The 21,929-nt window shown below is 39.6% G+C and overlaps 1 protein-coding gene across 1 annotated transcript in view; it reads left to right on the top strand.

Moving 5' to 3' along the window:
- LOC104562671 (multiple epidermal growth factor-like domains protein 6) overlaps positions 1-21,929 on the top strand; it is a 191,789-nt gene that overhangs the window by 97,952 nt on the left and 71,908 nt on the right. The window contains exon 5 of the mRNA XM_062005292.1: positions 12,622-12,744. Within this exon, the coding sequence (XP_061861276.1) occupies positions 12,622-12,744 (123 nt within the window). The remainder of the gene's footprint in view (positions 1-12,621; positions 12,745-21,929) is intronic.

Below are 21,929 nucleotides of genomic sequence, written 5' to 3'. Positions count from 1 at the left end.
CTAGTGGTGTAGTTAACCAGGTTTTGGGACTACGTGTGCTAATAACTGTTAGACCTTGAAAAAAGAATGTGGAGAGCTATCCAGATGTTATCAGATCTTTTCAGGATGTAAGGAACCTGGAAAAGAAGTAGAAGTATTTAGTAAAATTAAAGCCTTTAAGTTTCTGGGTGAGCCAAAGAGGCAGTACAGTGTACACAGCAAAAGGAAAATTCACAACTTAAGAACATCCTGTAGTTAAAGATCAGCTCGATGGCCTCTCTGTGTCTGTTCCTTCACCAGAAGGCTTTGTGATCAACTTCCAGGATTTGGGGGCAGTGTGGTGTTAAGTACCTCAGGGACACACGTTTGCAGCATATCCCACTTGATGAAGCTGATCATTGCCTTTTCTAGGAACATCCTCCAGTTGTTAAAAATTCCCTGTTGCCGTCAGTAACAGCAGTGTGCAATCTGAGATACCAGAGTCTTTGCCTTTTCCTTTGAACATGAAATCACTGTAGTCTCTCAGACAACATTAGGTGGTAACTGTTGGCAACAGCTCCGACGTGAGGAGCGACGTATGTTTCTGGCTAGATTTTCGGAGCCATCTATAACATTATACTGCGTGTACTTTGCTCATATATCACACTTTCCTTTTGTGCGTCAGAAGGAATTTGGCTGCCTCTTCCATGCAAAAAAAAGTAATTAGCCTGGATTGAATGTGAGGGATTTGTTTTTTGATTGGAACCGAAGGGTGCAATTCCAAATGTGGAAACCTGAGCTGTGAACCGGTGCCGACCTACAGCCCCGGCACCGCTGCTGTCTCCCACAAAGATGCTCATACTTAGAAGGGACTTCTGGAGCTAGCAAGGAAGGTCTTGGTTTAAAATAGTGCTCAATCCAGTCTGGGCTATGTTCAGGCCAGACTGTTCAGCCTTGGAGTCTTCTGACATGCGTTGTGCAACTGTTTTTCCATATGCTGAAGAGCTGTCAGCGTTTAGTTTGAAGAGCTTTGGTTAAATTAGACACTCTGAGTGGTCTGTTATAGTGAGCTAAAGATCAAGGTAAACATATTTATTGATTTATTTCCTCACTCTTCTAAAGAGATGACTGGAACTCCAAACAATACACTTATCTGTGGAATATACTTGTCTTTGCCAAGGTGATGTGCTGCACACAACTGCCAGGTGGATATGCATTTAGTTGTGCATAGCCTCTGTGACCAAGTTAGGATTTTTCAGCCCTTAATAGTGTTTTCCCTTTGATGTCTGTTTTTAATTTATTGAACATCTACACTAGAACTTAGCTTTGAATGTACATGTTCTGTTTCAAAGTATTATATTTAATACTTTGAGCTTAATGCTGCTCAAAACATATAGGTGGCTATCCTCAACACAACAATTTTATAGGAGTGTGTTTTTACACAATATGTAAAACACTGTATCAAAAAGAGTGTGTTTATACAACAATTATACCCTTTTTTAATAGTGAGGAACCGAAAAACGTCTGCTGTTTGCAGGGAGAGAGGCAGAGGAATGCATGTTTTAAAGTGTAAAACAATCATGCTTGGAAAGACCAACTCGTGTAGGAACTTTGAAGTTTTAAATTCTTTATTCTGCCTCACTGATGCCTTGCTGAAAACACTAATGCAAATTTCTTTTTGGTTATACTCCCTGAATAAGTGAGTAGTGTGCTCCATCAAAACCAGATGCCTGACATCCAGATAGATTTAAAAGGCAAACATAGTTTGTATTGGGAACCCGAGTGTAAAGTTTGGGTTACATAAAACCGTCTCTTTCTGGCTCTGGTATGAATCTGGTTTAGCAATGCAGGATTAACGATATCAGCCCTCTAATTTCTGCCTGTGATCACCTTTGACATTTGATGGTTTGAAAATCTTGAGATCACATATTTTTATAACCAGAACTCCCGGGCTGTAAAACTAAGCCTGCTACCTCTGCTAACAGCAGCCACTACACGTGGTGAACACATGTGCTTGCAGAAGCAGGGAAGGTCCCAGGTTCAAATGCCGGTGTCAGGCTGAGGTAACTTTCTGCCAAATTGTTCTTTCTGCAAAGTGTCTGACTTACACCATCACACTGAGCCTGATTTATTTATTTGAAAGGAGACCTCTGTGCTGTTCTGCTAGGAAAGGCCTCGAGAAGTCACAGCTGCTCTCTGCTACTCATTGTTAATTTAACTGGAAAAAGAAAAGCTTATTTCTTCTGTCCTTTGCTTTGAGCTTGTCACTGGTAAAAGCTATATGCAAGTTAATCGTTTGTATATCTCTCTTTTTTCAAGCTTGATATAACTCCATATCTAAGTTTAGGCGTCCTGTTTGAGTTCCTTAGTGGGAATTCCCTTCCAGTTAAAGGATGCTCACCTCACTGCCATTTCTGGTGAGAGGTATCCAGACCTCTGTGAAATATTTAGCTCCCATTTAGCAGTAGTGAAACAGTGCTAAATGAAACGGCAGCTCCCTTTCACACTGCTGCTTTGTGTGCTCCTAGGCTATTGCCTGCTTCCCTCCTTAGCAAACCTGCCCTGCAGCCACAATAAGCAATAGCTAACAAGCACCCATTGGTGTCAGACAAGTTAGAAGAATTCATAAGACAAATTAGGCAATGAAGTCTCTGGGAATAATGACTTCCCTTGGGTTTCTTTACAAATTAAACTGATGAAGATTTAAATTTTTTTTCTCTTGTTCCACTCATTCCTTTGCCCTTGACACACAAGATCAGTTACTAGAAGACACAGTGACAGAGTGCAGCTACGTGGTAATGGCATATGTCTATGTAAACCAAATAACGAGTTCTCATTTATGTCTCTTGTAAACGGATGACGGGGTTGTATGATTCTATTTCAGCCATGCAAGGAATGATTACAGCAAAGTTAGTTTCTATAGTAGAAAGTAGGATGGCTTTACATCTATAGTTAGTGCAGGATTTTTGTCAGGGCAGTGAGCAATCCTGCCCACGTAACTGTTAGGAAGATCTCCTAGAATTGGAAAACAAAAAGATGGGAGAGAACATTCAGGTGGATATAGGAAGAAAGAAACATTTAACCCATTTAAGTCAGTAGTGGAGGCATGCCATTCATTACTGTTTGATCTAATCCCAGGCTAGATCTGATGATGAGTAGACTCTTTTCTACTGGTGATTGACATTGATTGGCAAGGACAACTGTTAAGAAAAATAAGAAAAGAAAATAGGAGCTTCCATTTAAATCTCAATAATGAATTCAAACCCTAAACCAGAAGTTGGGCACACATCCTTTCTCTGCTCAGAAATCTTGTACATTCATCACAGTTTGTAATGGGTCTGGAAAAATGCAATAAAAAAGAGAAAACAATTCATTATTCATGTGAAAAATGAACTAATTTGCTCACGTGCTTAGTCCTGGGGTCAATTATATTATGAAAAAGAACAGTTTGTAAGGAACTGGTTTATTACAATAGGAGTGCCCTGAAATTTAAGCTGCTTAATTTGTTAGCTTGCTTATACCATACTGTTGTAATACTCAGCCTGTTTGTATGTTAAGCAGCAGCTTCTGGGCTTGCAGCTGTGGGCAGGAGATGCAATTTGTCATCTCTGTTGGGGTTTCCTCCCATGGCAACATCCATTGCTGTGCACCAACAGCTCTGGCCATAGTGCTGGCATGGTGTCAGGTAGTGTTTTGCACCAGGTAAGAGTCAACCCCAATGTGAATTGAAGTACCAAAACTTACTGTGAAGTCTTTTCCATAACGTTGCAGTGGAAGCGAATGTGTTTCTGGGTTTGAGACATTTCTTTTACAGGCTTATAGAAAAGGAGCCATACACTTATCAGTTCTCTTTCTGAGTACAGAATAGGTGACAAAGCTGGAACAAACACTTACTTTATTCTACACTTATGATAGTACTTTGTGTGTTTTCTGCAACTAGAAACTAAAACCATGTTTTGAGTTTCCTCTATGTGACACTTTGGAAGACAATTTCCAGATAAACCATTTCTGTAGTGCCCAGTTCCCTGTTCCTGCATCCTGCTGGCTCAAGCTCACCCTGCTCAGACTTCTCATATACATAGATTTTTAAATAATAGTATAGCAGAGCTTTGAAACATCCCATATTGGATGTGGACACCAAAGTATGCCACCACTGAATTGGTAGAACCTGACCCATCATTACAGGTTTTACCTGGAGCAAGCATATTTATTTCTGTTTGAAATTGTTGGTTCACCTTTTATCCTGCTGAGTCTGTAAGTCATCAACAACATACAGCTCTATCTTTATCTCTGCTTTTGTTATATGTATGTTGGACTATTGCAATGCTCTTCACAGGACGTGACATCTAAAACGTCTTAAAAAATACAGGTTGGGCAGAATGCTCGAGCTGCTGCCTTTGTTTCCTTACTGTTCTCATTTGATAGTAGTGCTGTACATCTCTGAGCTTGTGTTTGGTCCTGAAGATGTTGGCACAAACTAATCCATCAGTACCTTCTGGTTATTCACACTTAGATATCCTGTCTGTCACTCTCCAGCTGTCTTGGCCTGAGAACCTCTGTAATTTTGCATAGTCTTGATATTTTTGAAGTATGGAAGCCACTAGTTCTTACAGAGATTTATAAAACTAAATGACTGTAAATGCTAAGCTTTTAGAAATTACCTAGTGTACCTGTTTTTCCTATGTGCCTTTTCAACTCGGTTCTACTGACCCAATTCAGAAGAGATTGTTAGGAAGCTGCAGGAAAGACAGAAGCTGTGCATATCAATTTTCTTGAGTAAAGGAGCAAGACAGGAAAGTTGTATGTCTTGTTGGGGATACTAGAAAATACTGGGAAAGAGCCAGCCTCAGCTTGTGAGCAATTGGCTGATATCTTCTACTGATTTTTTTAGCCTAGAAAGCAGAAGGCAGCAAGATGCAAGCCTGTCTTGGGTTCAAAGTGTACTTTGCGAACTTCCCTTTAGGCATCAGGTCTTAGCTCAGCTGGACTCAACCTCCTGACTTGCGCTTGCAATTCATGCTTGGGATTTAGCCTCAAAGCATAAAAGAAACCCAGTTGCTAAGAGTGCTGAAGTCGTGCTAATAATCACTGCTTTGGAAATGATCTTTAAAGAATGTTTACCTGGCTGCAAAATATGTGAGGGCTCATATTGTGAGATCAAACTTTCTAAGTTCCAAGTCTTGTTCGAGTGTGCATAACCAGCACTTGTCAGTACTGGATCTCAGGGATACCACAAAGAGAATGCATTTTAGGGCTAAAGCACTTCTAGACAAAGGCAAGGGCTTTTAAGGATGTCGCTGCAACATAATTCTTTCTAAAAAGGCTCCATTTTGCAGCATAAAAAGTCGAAGCAGAAAGAAATCCCTCTCAGTAAGGGAAGTTGCAGTGAGCAAATGATGCTTTCTTTTCTGTTTCCCTCATAACCATCATAGCAGGCAAAGGCAAACACTTGTCTAATTTGATAAAATATCTTTAATTGCAGCAGCGGTACTTGAGGTTTGGGCTGGATGCATAAGCTCTGTTTGTAATCATAGTTCCAGCCGTACTCCACAATCATCTCCAATCATTGCCAATTAGCATCCGTTAGTCTGTTGTTGCTTAATTCAGATGTTCTGGGATGTTTAGTTGCATTATTCATACCTTGTCTGGAGAAAATGTATTTTAAAAATGAGTACTATTACAGGAGTTCATTGTACTAGCACAGATTTATTTTTCTTTCCCGCCTCTCATTTTAGTTATTCTAGTTGATGTAGGAAGGAAAGCTTTGTTCATGATTTAGGTCCTGCATTTCAGTCTTAGAAAACAGTTGTTTCTGCCTGATGGAGAATTTTAGAGGGATAAAAAAACAAGCTGAAGCAAAATCAAAGCTGATGTTTTTTCATGTAACGGTTTCGGTTTGGAAGTCGTCATTACAAAATGTCGTTGATGCTCAGGATGTTAGGAATGAAAAGTATTAAGTAACAAAAAGAGAGCAGCTGTGTGTATGGTTACAGAGGATTGCAGTAACCAGGGATAGAAATTTTAAAAGGACTTTAAAATACCAGTTTTCAGAACTGAGTTTAGTCTTTAAAGAGCAGGAGGAGAAGAGCTTGGAGTGGAATATCTCTGTACCTGCAGCAGGGCACTGAGCCTTCTCTGCTGTTGCATGAAATGAACGACAGGGCTAGTCTAACACAGCAGTGCTTGCCAACACCTTGGGGTTTAAGAGCTTGTTGTTTCACTTATTTAAACTTTGAGCCTGGTTTTTTCCCTGTACAGAATTTTATTCTGACTTCAAAGGAGTTATTCTTAACGTGAGTGAGTGAGTGCAAATGGTTGACGAATGTTTGGGGTTTTTCTTCAGATGATGATTTTAATAAGGAAAAATTAATACTAGCGAAGTATGTTTAACAAGGGGCTTTGTTTGATTTTGATTTTGCATCTAAGTTCCATGAAGTGGAATTTTTTAGTGCTTCATCAACAAAAAAAGCAAAGCATGGCAGAGCCTCACGTCCCCCGGGAAGGCAGGCCACGCACACAGTCATTACGTGACTGGTGTTCTCTCCGTATGTGCATGTGACACGGGGATAAAAGGGAAGGAGTGCAGCAGTAATTTCTTTTCCAACAGAAAAGGGAAAAAAAATAAAAAGAGGAGGTGATAACTTGTGAAAGCACAAGTCTTAACAGCTGCCAACGGAGACAAGGGCAATGATGGGTGTATTCTGGGAGTTCACGCATGAGGAGTCTGTGCCAAACTTTCAGATAAGTTTGCTCCGCTAATCAGACGCTTGTTAATAACAGTTCAGATTTAGGATACTTCATAACAGCACAAGAAGAAATATTCATCCTGTTATTGACTTTGTGGAGGAAGAAAACCTAATAAAGCATTAAGAGTACTTAATCAATACACGTGTAGGACTGCGCTTGACTATCAGAACGAGCAGCTTTGTTTTCTATTCAGGCAGATAATTTATGGTTAGCGTTGGAAGTGATGGATGTAATTTATGTTTTAGAGACAATTACTGTTGCAAAGCTCTTGCCCAAAATGAAGAAAAAGACAAATGCAGTCTCTGGAGTGTGTGCATTGTGCTCGACAGCCTGTCCAGTGTATTTGTTCATAACATATGTTTGCTATTTACGCATAAGGCTCTGTGACGTATATGCATCTGCATTTGTGTGAACTTCGTTGTGTCATAGCGGTGAGTGGCCTTTAAAGTTCAAATCAACTTTCTCAGGTTTCAGGGTGATTTTTTTTTAGGCATATGGTTTTGATTGCAGACCATCTGGGCTGTATTTTTAAAAAACAGTGACTGAAACCATGAGTTAAGGAGCTACCTGTTTGCTGGATCTTCAGCACTTCTAAAGAACTTGAATCAAATCATTTAGATCCGTGAATGAGGACTTGTCAAATGTGTGTTATGGTTTGCAGATGCTTACCTGTAACACCTACTTCTGAAGGCAAATTGTCATACAGCTGCATATATACTCCTTTGTTTGTGTACCAGGCACTCATATATTAAGGTACACGTATAAGTGAATTTAAATTGCACCTTATAAGCTCTATTTAGCCTTTGATTCTAACCATTATGAAGGTTTTGTACATGAAAGTATATGAGTTATGTTTTCTGAGTGAAGGATTTGCATCTCTAAACTACTCTTAAAGTCAATATAAGCTGCTGCTGCCTGTTAGAGAGAGTAATCAAACCTCTTTCTTAGATAAAGGTATTTAACATTTACATTTCTGAAATCAGTCTTCATCATAGTCTTAAGGAGAAAATCCCAACTGGGAAGAGCTCTTGTTAGTGAAACTCCGTCTTCCTCCTAAACAAATATGTTCTCATTATTGTGACCCCTAATTGAAGCACAGTGTGTTAGCCTCATGCTTTTAAACTAATCAAAATAACCTCCCCTCTTTGTGATGGTGGGCTTTGTTCAGGAGGTATTGCAATAACAATGTGAGCGATTTTACAGATTTTATTCCACTTCAGTGATTTATTAGGAGTCCAGAGAGCTCTGACACGCACTGAATTCAGCAGCTCACGGGTCAGTGTGTGGGTTAGCCCCAAAGGCTGGTCACTGAAATGGCAAGTTTGTGTGTGATTGCATTAAATAAATGAAGTTGTTGCTCATACACAGCTGATAAATACAGAAAATTTGGAAAATATTGGGCTGCAGTTAGGAGAGTCGCTTTATTATCTTAAAAATGAACATTTAATGGATATTACATAAACTTTTACAGATAAAATACACTTAAAAATATACTTTAAACTATAGGTAACAGGTTAGCTGGTGTGTCCCATAGGTCTAAACATACAAGTTGTGGCCCAAATTAAGTGGTGGTTCACTCAGTCATTTTCCTGCTGCGGAACAACAGCCTCTCCTTGCAGGGTCACTCCTGCTTGGTGCAGATGCTCTTCTCCTTCAGCAAGTCTGTCCAGTCACATGGTCAGGGCAGGTTTAATCCCTTGCTGGTTTTTAAAGATGCTGAATTCAGCTCCATGTAAAGTACCTGCAGAGCTGCAGCCCTCGCTAATAGGTCAGCACGGAGGTGTGGAGAGGAGACTTCTGTTTTAATGTAGTTCTGCTTTTCAGGCTGATATTTTTTTTTCTTCAGAGCTATTAATAGTGCAGGTCACTTCTGTTAGATCTGTCAGGTTGGAGTTACTGATGAAAACCTCTTTGTCTGACGTCTGCTTTGATATGAAGTTTTAATTTTTTTAGGATATCTTAAATCAGCTGGACTTGCAAAAAACTTGAAGAATTGTTTTCCCTGGAGCCAAGGGTATCTCTGGCTTGCTCTGCATTGTGATTTCAGCCTGGAAGTGAGTAGCCTTAAGCAAGAACAGAGAAGTAAAGGGATTGGAGTCAGGCTTTCTCTATTTAGCATGTAGTTCCCAGGCATATTTAATTGGGAAGGGGTGGTCTATTTCATGTCAAAAAAAAAAGGTATGCTCCCCTACTTATCAAACATTTGACAAGTGTTTTAAACAAAAGAATACCTTTCTATGTAGTGCTGTTCATGTGCAGGGATTGTGGGACGCAGGCAACTGCCTACAATCCACATTTTGGAATACCAGTGGATTCAAAATATAGCATGGATATTTTTTTCCCCACAGGTGTAGTAGAGAGATCATACATAAAGTTAATATCAAGTTAATCTAGGTGAAGGGGTTTTTCTTTCCTTTTTTTTTTTCCTTTAAGACTTGAAGTGGCAGGATTGAAAGCTCACACTGAGTACATCCCATGGATAATGTTTTTGTGTTGCAACATTGGCTCTATAAATAAATGTGAAGCATTGCAGTAGCAAACATCCCATTTATTTCTTCGGAGCGCCCACAGCGTGTCATTACAGATGGATTGATAGTCTTGATAACACTGAACTTTTGTCAGACCTAATGTGGCAGACTTGTTACACGTCAGAAATTTTCTGTCATCTTTCTTGCTATTCAAAAGGCAAATATATTTGCAACCTTGAGTGACATTGAATATGGGAAGCAGACAGGAATTTATCATTTGACAGAACTGTTTTTGTCGGGTTATTTTCTGCCCCTTTTATTTTTGCAGTGGCAAAGCTGTAATCGGATTTTAAAATTCTGACTACTCTGTGTTTTAGGAATATAGAGCAGCTGATGGTGGCTTCTGAGAGCTACATGAACTGTCTTTTTACAAATGTAAAACGCATTCTTTATTACTGCACATTCAGATCATTTTATTTTTGTGCTTCTTGGGCTAAGGCAACATCTGACCTTTATTACCGAGTTGTGCAAAAAGACTTGGCAGGGTGCAGGCGATGGAGAAGGTCTTGTACAGGAGACAGCACAGTGAAGGATGCAAATTTTCATAACACTGAGGTTAAAACTAGTACAATTTCTACCTAGTGAGTGTATGCCTTCAAATGTGAGTGCTTTGTAATAGGGATAAAGCTGAATCAAGCTTATTTTGGTGTCTTAAGTAAACTATAATGTAGTTTCTGAGTTCTGATGATTAGCTTTAAATTAGGTGTTTGTTTGAAAGAGATGGGGATGAAAATCAGGTTTTCTGCATGTAATGGAAAAAAGCAGTGGGTTTCTGGTGTAAGCAGCAGCAAAGGAATGACTGGAAACATTTCATCAAAGGATGAAAACAAACTATTAAGGCAGAGACAAAGAAATCCCAGGCAGAGCAATAAGAAGACAGAGTTGGGAGAAGATGAAGTAATCTGTCATATTAACACTGGTACTTTTTGGAGGTCAAAACTCACAGGGGTACCACAGCATTTGATGCTGAACAAGAAAAAAGGTTTCTGATGGCTGCAATCAAAAGGAAAAAGATTCTATACATTAGTATGCAATAACATTATACACTTCCGAATGTATTATACCCTAGTGAAATCAAGAGGATAATGATTAGCTCCTCAGCTGGAAAGGTTTTCCTCCAATGTTTTGATTCAAAATCCAGACAGTGGCGTGAATAAATTGGGCTGTATATTGTAGACCCCATCACTTAGTCAATTTTTTATGCTGGGAGGTCGTGTAGCATTGTAGGTGCTAAACACAGTGTAGAAGAGTAAAGTTGTTCTTCCTGTTGTTTTGTTTAAAAAAGAATAGCAAGGGATTTTATTAGTTTTCAATAATGTTAGTATAAATAGAAATCGAAGCTGTGGAGCAGGGTTATTATGTGGCTCATTACTGTTTATTACCACCAGGCACATCAAGATGTCTGCTAGTTAGAGGGAGTAAATCACTTGGAACACGCCTGTTTTGTCGATCTTGTGCAGGATGCTCAGCAGTAGCGTGCCTTCTCCCAGTGCTTTGAGGAATACGACTCAAATCTGTCGCTTGTCATATGTTCTCTCTGTCTCCTGCTGAAGAGAGAGGAACAGACGAGTGGCTTATTTTGGTACGATTTGTTTTTGAGCGGAGAGGAGTGTTTTTCTCCTGAAAAGTTTCTATCTAAATTGTGTTCCCATGAAATTAAGATGAGCCTCACTGACTTCATGCCGCTTAGGGTTTGGTTTGTTGTGTAGCTCTGAGATAACTGGGGTTCTTTTAAGTGTATGTGTAGCTTTCTAGTGTTTTTCAGCATCACTGAGGACAAAGAAAGTTTTGTTGTGTCGCTGATTACACATATATTTACAGCTGTAGAGAAAATAAATGGGTTTAGTGAGTTTGTGCCCTCTTCGTGAGCATTTCAGTCAATGTTGGTGTTTCATGAGATGCTTTTCTTTTAGCTTTTTAATAGTAGGAAGCCTTCCCAAATATTTCTTTTAACCTCTGTTTTTTTAGTCAGGGTCAGAAATGAGATAGCAAAGTTAAGATCACTGAAGAACTACCAAAATTTGGCAAACCTTAGAGTTTCCCAGCTAAGGATTGCAGCTGAGAGGCTCTCACCTCTCCTGCAGGAATGTGAAATTCTTTTTTTGATATTTCCTCACAGCACTTTTTTGTTTCCTTAGAACAGTTTTGTCCAAAGGTGCATTTCCCCACTGGAGATGCAGAATGCTACTCACATGAAGTAGCTGACTGCAATTTCTACAGTCTTGATAATGCTTATCTTGTGTTGCTTAATCTTCCTCCTTCTGCTTCTCTTGCTGTCTGGACTGAACGCAGTGTGTAATCTCTGCCAGTGCCAAAGGCCTTGTGGATATGAGATCTGTCACCTGCATCCTCATGCCAGGCTTTGAGAGCCTGATGTATCCGCTTAGCCCTGCCTCTTACCAACATGCTGAGGAGAGCTGCTCTGCCACCAAGCCAGTTCAAGACATTTGTCAAAAGACTGGAGAAAAAGACACCCCTGGCCTATTATTCTTATGCAGATTCATTGGTGTTTCTGTTTCTGATGAATTGTGTGTCTGTGTGACATTGCCACTTCAGGGAGAGCCAAGCAAGCCAGAACGCATTGCACAAGTATGTGTTCCAGAATACAAGGAATCAGTGCAGCAGATACCTGCTGGGTTTGTTACATCTCCTATCCCATTTGACAAATTTTCTGGTTTGGAAATACTTCCATACCATCTGTTGTCTCTGATCATTCTCAAGAGAGCAGTATTAATGGCTGATGATTTCTATCACATAACTTCTTGTGTAGGGCATATAAATAAACCAGTTAAAAGCAAATGTCTTCACCATCGATTTTTCTCTGCCATTGTCTGCCCTCTTTGTTTCTTTATATATGCAGTTCTTCATTTATAATGTGTAAAGTTGTGGTTTTGCATGCAGGCAGGTACTAAGTTGATCAGAGGAATAAGATGTGTAGCTACTAGTGCACACATATATGAAAAAAAGAAGGACCTTAATTGATTTAAGATACTACCATCTTTCAGAGCTTTCTCATTTCTGCCACTGACTGCAGAAGCAACCTAATACACAAGGGAGCTGGTGGAAATGACAGTATAAAGGTTGCACAGAGTTGGGAGGTTGATGAGTTGGGTAGAGCCTGCAGCTGGAGCTGAGTGACCTCTGCAGCTTACCTTGCACAGAACTGAGAGAGGAAGATCCCACAGTTGCACCTGTTTGTTACTGTGCCCTCCAGCTCAACCTAACTGACAGTCAGTCCTCCTGTGGTTGCCTTCAGGGTCCTTAGCTGTACAGCTGTTAACTTTTTCATTTTGCTATGTCAGAATCATACACAATTGTCCTCAAACAACAACCAAGTAATGTTGTCAATAGCCACTCTTTATTGACTACTCATACTTTCTTCTGGCAGATGTAAACGAGTGCACCACTGAGAACGGTGGCTGTCAGGACCAGTGCTGTAATACCATTGGCAGCTACTACTGCAAATGTCCCCCTGGCCAGAAACTCGAGGAAGATGGGAAATCATGTGGAGGTAATGTTTTGTAGTGTATCTTACTGCTGTTAAGAAATTAGAGAAGATATTGGAAAGGAAAAGGAGATAGTGGCATTTATCTGGAGCCAGCTGAAGAGCATATACTCAGGATTGTCAAGACTGCAGATCTTCTCATGTCTGGATTATGAAGATGTAGCTGTAAGAACACTTCAAAGGGTTGAGATTTTGTTTTATTTTTGTGAAGAATTGTTATCACTTAACCTGGATTGGCTGTGCCATGTTCTGATTATGGAATTTCCCTCATCAATTCAAAAACTTGAAGAAAATGTATATATTTGATAACATTTTATCTATCTCTAAAACAAAATGTTTCTTATCAGAAAATTCACGTACATTTTTGCATTTCAATCACAATTCCACAGCTAGAGATTAGCTGAATAAAAAGGGATTTAAAACCACATGCTACATAAACCCATTTGTCTTCTTCCTGAGGGAAATATAAGTCTAGTTATTGCATTATGGGGCAAAATTTGTTCATATGCAAAAGCCTGACGTTGTTGAAGCAAAACATCACATAAGCTTATGTTAGAACACATAATGAATTAAGGTTAGACTCTTAAGATGTGCTGGTAAACACAGAGTGGGTGTAAACAAGCCCATCTGATCTGTTGACATACAGTCACTATGATTTTGCATCGTCAGATGCTGCAAAAGATAGAGGAGATGGGATGTAAAGTAGCCAAGGTGTACTGTATTGCGGGCCAGAGCAGTTCTTGAACTGTCCTCTGACACTGGTAATGAATGTTGGCTGCACTGGCTGTGTGCCTGGATTCCACCCTTGATTGCATTTCATTGCTGCCGTAAGTATATTGTTGGCGTTTTATTATTACCACAAGATGAAAAGCTCTGGGTAGATTTTCATGAACTGTGTTCTTATCTTTTCACAAGAAACCATCTTCTTTGTCTTTTCCTGTTATATAATATCTCATGAATTCCATTCTTCTAGGATTTCATTTTACCATTGTCCTTCAACTCCTTTCTGAATTTTTGTACAAAGCAATGTATCTCGTGGCTGTGGTCATATACTTCATCTTGAATTTACAATTTATTTGGCTGCACTCTTTTTTTTCACTAGAAGATGGTAGAATTATTTTCCACAGCAAGCTGTCGTTTGATATCCAGCTTGACAGTGTAAATAAGCTATAGATGGTTGGTTTATTTTGATTGAAGCTTTTCATTATGGTCCTCTGTGATTTTATTTTGGCCTTTTGAGAGTTCAAGCCAGAAACACTGTGCATGATTCACAGATTCTTGCTACTTTACCTCAGCCTTCTCCTGGCTGTGATAATATGCCCATGAACCAGTGTATAAGTCTGTATGTTGATGCCTACTAACAGCTTGACCCCTACTCATTGTAATCCTAATTTGCCTAGCATGCAAGAGTCCTGTTTCCTTTAAAATAGCTTTGTGTTAATAGATTATTTAAATTAGTGTTCCTTCCACATGGTTCTTCTGGTCTTAAAATATTCTGGTATTTTGACATTCTTTAAAAACTCAAACAGAGCTTAAGATGCTTGATTCCTATAGACTACATAACCAAGAATTACAGCAGAATATATTATTAGTCATTTGGAAGCTGCTTTTTGAAGTCTTCAGATGAAAATGGAAACGTACAATCCGCTGAAAACGCTCAAGTTGTATAACAAAGTGAAAGTTGCAGTGACACTAATTAGAGCTGAACTTTTGTGCAGATGATAGTGGCTTTCAAGAAGGCCAACTTTTAGCCATTGGATGTTAAAATATAAGCAACTTAGTGGTTGCTTAGTACATAAGGGAAAATTGTGCTTCCAAACAGAGCTGCATGTGCTGCTGGAAGGTCGCTGGTCTTTCAGGGTCACGTTACACTGAATTGTTTCTATTGATGCCTCTTCATTGCTCAAAGAGATCATTTTGGAGTTGAAAGTAAAACAACTTCTCATTCAGGTTAGCCAGCAGTTTTGGAGGAATAAGGCTTATAGTTTTTCTGGATAGTTAAAGTTCTTTCTTTATAGTAACATTGTGCTTTATGTTACCTCTCAGTCTAAACTCCAGCATTAAATAACGGCGTACTATTGTTCTGCTCCCATTATCTGCCTCATGGTTGGTTTTATTTCCCTGGTGACTGAAATGATCAATTGATGTAGAGGATTTTTTTGTAAGTCAAGATACAAATAAGGTGTATCGTTAGAAAAGCACCACGGAAGTCGCACAGATTTTATTCAGTGAGTCGTTATTAGTGCAAAGATTGATCCTGGTTTTCAGAAACAAAGTGGAGTATCCTTATGACAAAAAAAAAGAAGGGTGTTGTCAGGAAATAACTTTTTTTTTTCTAAAGAAGAAAAATGTTTTTAGCTCCATTTGTAGCTGTTTAATGCTAAGGAAGAGAAAGTGGATAAAAATTCACTAATCCAACAACATAATGAAGTGTACTGCTGACTCGATCAATAGTAACTGGGGGGTTTGTGAGCAATCTTAGGAGAGTCACTGGCCTAATTTCACAGCTGGAAAGAGCTGAGGATGCTCAGCATCTTCATCTTCTCAGGTGCCAAAGGTGTGTGCCAACACATACAGCTCCATTAATATGAGAGAACAGCATAAAATGCTCTCAGCATTGACTAAATCTTCCCTTTCTTAGGTGGCTTTGTGGCTGGTTAAAGCCACATTGGGAAGGGGCATCGAGCTGCACAGCCTGGGACATGCCGTGCTGCAGATTCCATGCTCCTTCCAAAGCCTGCAAGGATCTTTTCTAACTAATGGGGTCTCTTATAGCAGGATATATCCTTCAGAGTCATGTGGTATGTAAAGTCTTGCCTCTGCTCAGTGAGGAGTTCTTATGAGGCAAGTTGTAGTAAGGTAAAGGCATGTTTATCTAGATAGAAATGGCAGCCAGAGTGGTGAACTGATTAGCCTTTCAAAACTAATTATCTACATGTTGTACTGCAGATTTTACTCTCCAGTGTTCATGGACAGAATTTCACTTTTCTTATCTGACAGATAAATATTTTCTGGCAGATAGTCGCGTTGGCGTTACAGATTTTGACAGAAAGCTCATGCTTACCTCTCACTCTTCATGTGTCTGATGGAAATTAATGATGAGAGAGGATTTGGATTTCAATCACCACACAAATAACTCAACAAATTAATATTTGACATTTACTGCTATGTGTCTGTTGGCCCGTATATGGCTGTGCCCTATGTATCAGGGTTTTGGGGCAGTCTGGTCAGTGTCTGTGGGTGGATTTGCTCAGGAAGCTGTGACTTGGCCTGAGGAAAAGAGAGAAAATATGTCTGTGCAATGCCTCCTTATTTGTTAAGCAGAGGTACTGCTGGCTTCTGTCAGGGAGATGTGCTGAGACATATAGATATTCTCATTTAATATTTTATAGTAATACGAAACAAGTCTACTTGAACATCACACAAAGCAGAAAAGGTATTTTCTCAACATAAATACAGTTTTGAAAATTCAATTATTGGCACAAGTCCAGAGCTGTAAGAGCTGCTGAGACTACAGCTACAAAAGTGCCTTTTCACACGTGAATAAGTCGAAGAAGTTGACTGAAAAAAAGAGAAGTCGTGACCTTCCGTTAACCTTCTTCAGTAAACTGTCATTTCATATTTATATTATTGTGCTCTCATCTGTCAAGGCAACTGAAGGAAATTAGAGACAAGCGAAGTCCTGTGATTAGCTGTTGATGAAAAGAAGCTTTTATTTTACTGATTAGAGTAATATTGCAATCACTGCAACCTGGTCCCCAAGGGGTTTGGTCAAACCTCGGAGCCCTGGCAGGTTTTCTGACCTTTGCCAGAGGGACGTTGGGAGCAGCTGTGTCCAGAGCCAGTGTGTGACTTTGCAAGGCCACCACTGTTTACTCCAGTAATGTGATAGTCACCGGTGTCACTGGTTTAGCCTGATCCCAGGTCAGATGGGAACTCTCCAAGCACTGTTGCCACAGAACAGGTAATAGCTGGGCTAAAAGGAATACTGAGGGATTTGTCTAAGAGAAAGAAACTGTTTATTAAAATGATGGCAGTATTTATTTAGTCTGTAGGGGCTGAGGTGTAACTTATTGTTGTCAAACTCTGTTTCTAATCTAATTCTGCATTTGGACTGTTTTGCTTGCCTGACGAGTCAATGCGCCTGGCTTTGGCCATGTCCTGTGAAAAAACCCCTGAAGGACATAATGCCAAACACTTCTAGGGAAATGCTAAGGACCTTTGTAATCAATATATTTCAATTTTAGTAGAACAGGAGAAATTAGTCCACTGGAGGAATCCTGGATGCTTTTACATTGTCTTATCTCCGAAAGTTGCGTTTGGCTGATAACAGTATGGCATGTCATGACACACAGTTGGTTTTCAGGAACACTTCAATAGGAGTCAAAGGAAATGAAATTCCATTTTATGAGATGAAAAACATACTGGTTCTGATTACAGGTACAACAAGTGGCACTCTGCATGGACTCAGAACAATCAAGTGACAGCATTCCTAGATGAGGTGAAGCCACTCAGCCTTCTTCATCTTTCTCTGTTTCAAGACCTTGTCTTGAGATATGGAAATAGAATCAGTTACAGGAGTTGTATCACAATTATCTGAGTTACTGTATCCACTTCATGTCCACCTTAGAGAATTAGGGGAACGGACAACTCCCTGTGACCATAACAAACTGTGGGTGAACAACATTAATAACAAAATATTGGAATGTATTGGTTCTTCCAGCATTAAATACAACCAAAAAAATGAAGGAATAGTGAGAAAAAAAGTGGTCAAAGCCTAATTTCTGCTATTTCCAAGGCTGTATGAGGTACTCTCTTCTTATACACTGGGACTCCAACATGGGTTCTCCTCACTAAGTCAGAAAACTCCAAGTATTTAAGTTTCAGGACAAAAGACTCTGTCAGAGCCTGAAGAGTGAACATTTTCTTGTCCATTAGTTCGTACATTGAGAATATTGGCAGATGTTTGGATCATTTGAAGTGAATTAAACAAGAAGCAATACCTGGTTTTGCCTTTAAGTATTATTTATTTATGGTTGCTCCCACCCATCAAATCAGGATCTTCAGTCACAAATAGAAAACAGAATAACTGCTTTTGATTTCAGGTCCCGGTTGATAAAAAACAAGGATTCCCTTACTCCTCTTATAAAGGGAAATATATCAACTAAGATTAGGGATCAATTGTGCATTTTAAATGCTAATTAGTATTATGTAGTCAGATTTGTGAGGTTTTCTGGAGATGAATAGGAGAACTGTGTGGTGTTTGTGCCTGTGGCTGCAGAGAAGATCCAGGCAGAAACTACTGGAGACATTCATAGCTACATTTGCAAACTTTATTAGGAATATACTTTAATTTCCATTCCTGAGCAATTCTTTTGGAAATTCCCAATTCTCTTTGTTTAAGCATTTCTCTCTTGCTCTTGAGAAGAAACAAAGGCTGGAGGTCATTTGTCTGACCTTTCTCCCTCACTCCTGTGCTGCATTTGGAGCCAGCTGGGATCAATAGCTGTGAGAAGCCGTCGCACTCTCCTAGGCAAATAGTGTCATCTTTCTGCATTTGTCTCTTCGTGGCAGTACTACAGCAAAGAAATATGCTCACAATGAGCAGTAAAAATTACAACAGATTCATAGTAAAGGTAACATTAACTGTAGATTCTTGGACTCCCCTGAATCCTGATTAGGGGCAAGCCCAAGGCAGGCAGGAACCTGAGCTGAATTTGGGTGGGCTCATTTTAGGCTCACAGTGGCTGCCAGCACATGCTGAATGGCAGGGGATGGGTTGGTCAGTCCCCTCTCATTTTGTGCTCCCTCCCAAACTTAATCCACTCAATTATGTGCTGGGGATACATGAACCCTTTCAGTCTTATTAAAATGTATCCTATACTAAACACAGTGAAATCACAGTAATTTTGTGGCTGACCTGTTTCTCTTCAAATCAGAGAAGGAGAGAGATACATCACTTGGACTAGAATAGACACTTCCAACCTATTTTTCGAGCACTTAGGTGACATTCTTACCCAAGAAAAGCATCTGATGCTCTGATAATTGATTTATTTTTGCATTTTAATTGCACTGGCTTAGATTTTTCCTGATTCACGCTTGATTGTTGCTAAAGTCTCCCTGCTCCTCTCTCATGCACTGAACAAAGACAGCTGCCACTTAAACCACGTCATTTCTCACATCTGATATCCCTTAGGGCAGATGAACTAACAGTTATGACAACTTCCCCCAGAGTGAATATTGCTATTGAAGAGTGAGCTCATTTATCCTGAGTGCATGTTTTTATTGATTGGAGCAGAGGACAGGCGCAGTCAGTTTTCAGTCACTTTTTAAGCACAAGTTTATGCAGACCAGTGGGTAGAAATGTCTGGTGTCAAGAGCACTAATGCAAGCCTTTAAAGCAACATCTGAAGGAGTTCTACCTGCATTTGTAACATTGGCTCTTGGGGCAGACTGGGACCACTTCTATTGCAAGAATTCAATGATTATTTCAAGATAATCTTGGTAAACATATTTTTTTTCCCCATGGAGGAAAAATCTCTTTTCCACAAAGGATTCTCTTTTTTTTGATGTCTGGATTTTTCTCTTCAAATGCTTAATTCAATTGCAGCATTTTAATAACAGCCCTTTGCATAAACAAGCCATGCAAGTGGCAGTTTAATTTTCAAGTTATGTACAGATTACACGGGGTTGGGTGTAGTGCAGTTTATCAGCATGTCCTGTGTTTCCTGCAGCATCTTCTGCAGTATACCAAAGCAGCGTTGTTCTTTAAAAAGCACAATTTTATTCATAAACCACAGAAAACTGGCTCTTCATTCTGCATTTTCGTTATCAGGTGAATTATTGGTCACTGATCTGACACAGACTGAAAGGGAAATATTGTTTCTAGATGTCACAGGCCTCCCAGGTAACAACAAATGAGAAGTTCCATCTCTGGGGCGTCTGCCGGTCTAGTCCATATGGCACTTGAAAGCTCACTGTGCGTCACAGCTGATTATAGACTCGGCACATGGGCTGTTTCCCCAAGGCTTCCAGCTCCCCTGTCTTCCTTAGGGATCTGAAAAGCCTCACATGGGCTCTACCAGCTGGAAGGCAATACTAAATGGGAACTGTAACTTGCTATTATCTTTGGAAATGAGTGGTTGCACGAAGTGCAGAGAGAGCAACAGTCAATCCCCTTCGTGGTTTCTCTGCGTGTGAATGGTTCTCATGGTTGTGAGTGTGTGCAGAAAGTTGGACATAAGCAAACACTGACCTGAAAAGTGTTCTTTGTCCAAACTGCCTGATGCTTAAAGCTTTGTTGATCAGCTTTTGACAATGAAAACGTTTAGGATTTGGAAAGATTATAGTGTTTGCTACATTCAGGAACTTGTTTAATTAATGCAAGAGCTTTGAATAGTTAGATGAAAAGCACTGTGTAGCTCTATGAAAAAGACTATTATTGTCCAGACAGAATATAATCTTTAGAAATAATATGACAAAAATGATAGACTGCAGCAAAAATATGTTTTGAGATTTTTCTAGGGCTCTGATTAGTTTATATTAGGTAGGTTTTATCATTTATGACTACCTCTGAAAGGCAGGTTATGGAGAACGTTAACATTCCACTGGGCTGATTGACAATAATTAGTTTATTTTAAAGGAAAGGAAAGAAGCATGGTATTGTTGCAGCTGACTAATGTGAATTAAAAGCTAGATAATCTTTTCCCCAATTACAGAGATATAATGATTGCCGTTGTCAGAGAAGAAAATACACTCGTATGTTTAAGAATCATTGTGTAGGAAGGGCTTTGCTAGCCTGAAATTGAATCTCTCTGGTCATAGTCTCCAAAATTATGGTTAGTAGTAATTTTATGCAGAAGCAAGACTTTTGAGTACTTAAATTATAGCTTGTTTGTAGCAAGGTATTTACCAGCAAGTATAAGCATCTTATAAACAGCACATGAGTCATCTTGGTGTTCATTTTGAGCACATCGAAAATGTAAATTGTAACTGAGTTATTCTTGTGTAGAGAGGCAAGGCTTAGAAACCTTCACTCCATCCTTTAAATGGAAATTATGAGAGGGAAAATGTGCACATTTGCCTTTCAGTGGAGGGTATTATGCAGGGTAACTACTGCTTTTTTTCTATAGCTTTATATAGCCTACAGGCTATGTAAACAGGGACTAACAGCAGATACAGAGATAGGAAGAAGTACAGCTCCTATGCATGTTTATATTCCTCTCTAGAAGCATTTAATGCTAGTCTTCACTGGGACAACTAATAGAAATCTCATTTTTTATTGAAATGCCTTTGGATTTTCCAAGCCATCTGATACATCCTTAAAAAGCTTTAAAACAATTTGTGATAAAATCTAAACCAAACAGAAATCTGTCAGCTTCTGTGTTCAAAGCACTGGCCCAAAGGAAGCGATCCAGACACGACTGTCAGCAAGATAGCAACTGCTGGGAGGGCTACAGTTCGTTATTAAAAGATCAGGAGTTTGATCAACATCATATTGGATTACTCAAACTTCAATTACATGAGTACCTGAGGGCTTTAACTGAGATTTATTAGAAGACCAACTTGAAATAAACCTGTCGTTGTTGCATACCGATCTTTGAAAGACCCACCCGAGAACCTTGTTAACAGTTAGTAGCCCGAAAGAGATTCAGTGCCAGCCAAGGAGTTCAAAAACAAGTAATAAAAATGGAGCAATCAAGTGGTTAATTTGATGTCATTTTTACTCTCTGAAAGAGGGGGAAAAAAGGAGGAGGGAAAAAAAAAAAAGAAGTCTTTTGTGCCAGATGACATTGTTCATTGGGATCCAGCTCTGGAAGTTGGTATGGGCAGGTTTGGGGTGTGCTAATGCCACTTTTCTTATGGTTGAATCTCTGCAGAGTCATGACTAATATAAGCCATAAGAAAGCAGAACTAGAAAACCCATGTAATATGCTGGTTTTTGTTCACAGATGGGCCTGGAGTTGTGGTAGCTCCAGAGGGGGACTGATGTTTGTGATGGCTTCATGAGGAGGTGCCCTATGAACTAATCTCTGGACAGTGGTATCAGTGAGACAGTTTTTACAGGGATAGACTGGTCCTGTCTAGGTGAGATTGGCAGAGAAAGTTTGGTGGATGAGTGGTGTGTTTTCCTTCCCTGTTTTTGTAGTCCTGTGCAGTCTTGTCCCTCACTACAAGGGCAGTGCCAGCAT

The sequence above is a fragment of the Colius striatus genome, chromosome 12 (genome assembly GCF_028858725.1).
Source record: "Colius striatus isolate bColStr4 chromosome 12, bColStr4.1.hap1, whole genome shotgun sequence".
In the NCBI taxonomy this organism is placed as follows: domain Eukaryota; kingdom Metazoa; phylum Chordata; class Aves; order Coliiformes; family Coliidae; genus Colius; species Colius striatus.
The sequence above is the reverse complement of the archived record's forward strand: the minus strand, read 5'-3'. Positions and strand labels throughout refer to the sequence as shown.